This window comes from Protobothrops mucrosquamatus, unplaced genomic scaffold (genome assembly GCF_001527695.2).
Source record: "Protobothrops mucrosquamatus isolate PMUCROS unplaced genomic scaffold, P.Mucros_1.0 scaffold53, whole genome shotgun sequence".
NCBI classification, from domain to species: Eukaryota; Metazoa; Chordata; class Lepidosauria; order Squamata; family Viperidae; genus Protobothrops; species Protobothrops mucrosquamatus.
Genome location: NW_015386434.1, coordinates 305,461 through 307,773, shown reverse-complemented (window position 1 = coordinate 307,773; position 2,313 = coordinate 305,461). Strand labels below are relative to the sequence as shown.

At 43.1% G+C, this 2,313-nt stretch overlaps 1 protein-coding gene across 1 annotated transcript in view; it reads left to right on the top strand.

Moving 5' to 3' along the window:
* ADAMTS17 (ADAM metallopeptidase with thrombospondin type 1 motif 17) overlaps nt 1-2,313 on the top strand; it is an 86,426-nt gene that overhangs the window by 79,219 nt on the left and 4,894 nt on the right. The window contains exon 22 of the mRNA XM_029283311.1: nt 1,829-1,981. Within this exon, the coding sequence (XP_029139144.1) occupies nt 1,829-1,981 (153 nt within the window). The remainder of the gene's footprint in view (nt 1-1,828; nt 1,982-2,313) is intronic.

Genomic DNA, 2,313 nt, shown 5'->3' with positions numbered 1-2,313 from the left:
AGTTGGAGTCTCCGGGTGCTCCTCAGAGGGAGCCCCATGTAGAGAGCATTACAGTAGTCCAGGCGAGAGGTGACGAGAGCATGAGTGACTGTGCGCAAGGCGTCCCGGTCCAGAAAAGGTCGCAACTGGTGAATCAGGCGGACCTGATAAAACGCCCCCCTGGTCACGGCCGACAAATGGTCTTCCAATGTCAGCCGTTCCTGAGTTCCTATGGAGATTCTCAACCAACCAGGTTATGGTTACCCCAAAGATGCTTTTTCCAAAAGGCAACTGGAGTTTCTTGGTAATCATCATCGTCATCATTGTCATCATCATCATCATCATAGAGTTGGAAGGGACCTTGGAGGTCTTCTAGTCCAACCCCCTACTCAGGCAGGAAACCCTACACCGTTTCTCTTTGAAAACGTTGTGCCTTCTCATCCAAGAAGCTTCTTCAGTCTTAAAAACTTTTAGAAGTGAAGAAGCTTCTTGGATGAGAAGGCACAACGTTTTCAAAGAGAGATACTCCAGTTGCCTTTTTTATAAAAAGCATTTTTGGAACAAATACAATTAAGGTTCAATATGTCAATTAAAATACTGTGGCTTCCCACTGGGAGTTGTGGAATTTGAGAGGAGGCTACTAATTAAAAACAAATAACTTAAAGAAGTCTTCCATCCAAAATTACATGTATGCTTTTGCACTGCAAAGATATTAATTTTTGCAAGGAGGTCATGAAATTAGATACAAGGAGAAGGAGAGGGAGAGAGAGAATTCTAAAGTCATTTCCCAGTTGCTCTGTAGTTTCCAGAGCATGTTTGCTTGCTAGCTGGCTCATAAAACACTTGTCATTCATGTCCTAAACAAGGTCGGCAGTCACGTCTGCCTGGATTATGGCTTTTTATAAAAAAAAACATTTTCTTTTTTAAGAAAGATGGTTAGATATGCATGTTGAGATCTGCCCTTTGCTGCAATCAGCATCAGGCTAAGACTTGCTTCTAACCTGGACACCCCCCTCCCTCAAATAAAGATGCTTTATTTGGAGCATATTCAAAAAGAATGCACAAAGATCTTCATCTATTCATTTGGTGCTGGATCCACAGTCTGTTCATCAGTGACCCATGGAAGGGCAGGAAGGGAAACATGATTTATAGGGGGGAAAATTATTGGGGTTTTTTATTCTTTGGTGTTATATACATTGGTGTATATTTTTTTTCCTGTGAAAAATCCATGAAGGTTATTGACTCTAGAAAGAGTACAGAGAAGAGCAACAAAGATGATCAGGGGACTGGATGCTAAAACATATAAGGAACGGCTGCTGGAACTGGGTATGTCTAGTTTAATGAAGAGAAGGACGAGGGGGGACATGATAGCAGCCTTCCAGTATCTCAGGGGCTGCCCCAAAGAAGAGGGAGTCAAGCTATTCTCCAAAGCGCCTGAAGGCAGGACAAGAAGCAACAGGTGGAAACTAATCAAGGAGAGAAGCAGCCTAGAACTAAGGAGAAACTTCCTGACCGTTAGAACAATTAACCAGTGGAACAACCTGCCTCCAGAAGCGATGAATGCTCCAACACTGGAAGTTTTTAAGAAGAGACTGGACAGCCATTTGTCCGAAATGGTATAGGGTTTCCTGCCTGAGCAGGGGGTTGGACTAGATGACCTCCAAGGTCCCTTCCATTGTCGTCATCATCATCATCATCATCATCATCAGTAGTAGTAGTAGTAGTAGTAGTAGTAGTAGTAGTAGTAGTAGTAGTATTCCCATTTGGAAAAAGTGGAATGCTTTAAAGCTGAAACTGCTTTGAACATTTCAGGTGCAATTCATCCAAATTTCAATGCTCCCTTTTGCAGTGTTCCTCTGATTGTGGAAGGGGGAAACAGAAGAGAAAAGTCATGTGTACCAACTCACAAGGAAAGTGTGATGCAGCTACGAGGCCAAGGGATGAGGAAGAGTGTGAAGATCACACCGGATGCTACGAATGGAAGACCGGGGAGTGGTCTAAGGTCAGGCGGTCTGCTATTTAAAGAAACGTAATTTGAAGCAGGTGGTATGGATCCGTATGTCTTTGGAATAGGATTTCATTCTAGCTCTAGTTTGCAATTCCTGCAGTAGTGTGAGGAACAGAAATACATTAGTTCGTTTACTTCTCGCTTTTCATAAGGATAAAGACCAATATGACTAAATGCATATTTACACATACAGACCAAATGGAATGAAAGCCACAATAGATTTCTTTAACCCACTAAGAATTAGAATTGATCACTGAGGGAGGGGAGGGAGGAGGAGGGAAGGGAGGGAGGGGAAGGAAGGAAGGAAGGAAGGAAGGAGGGAAGGG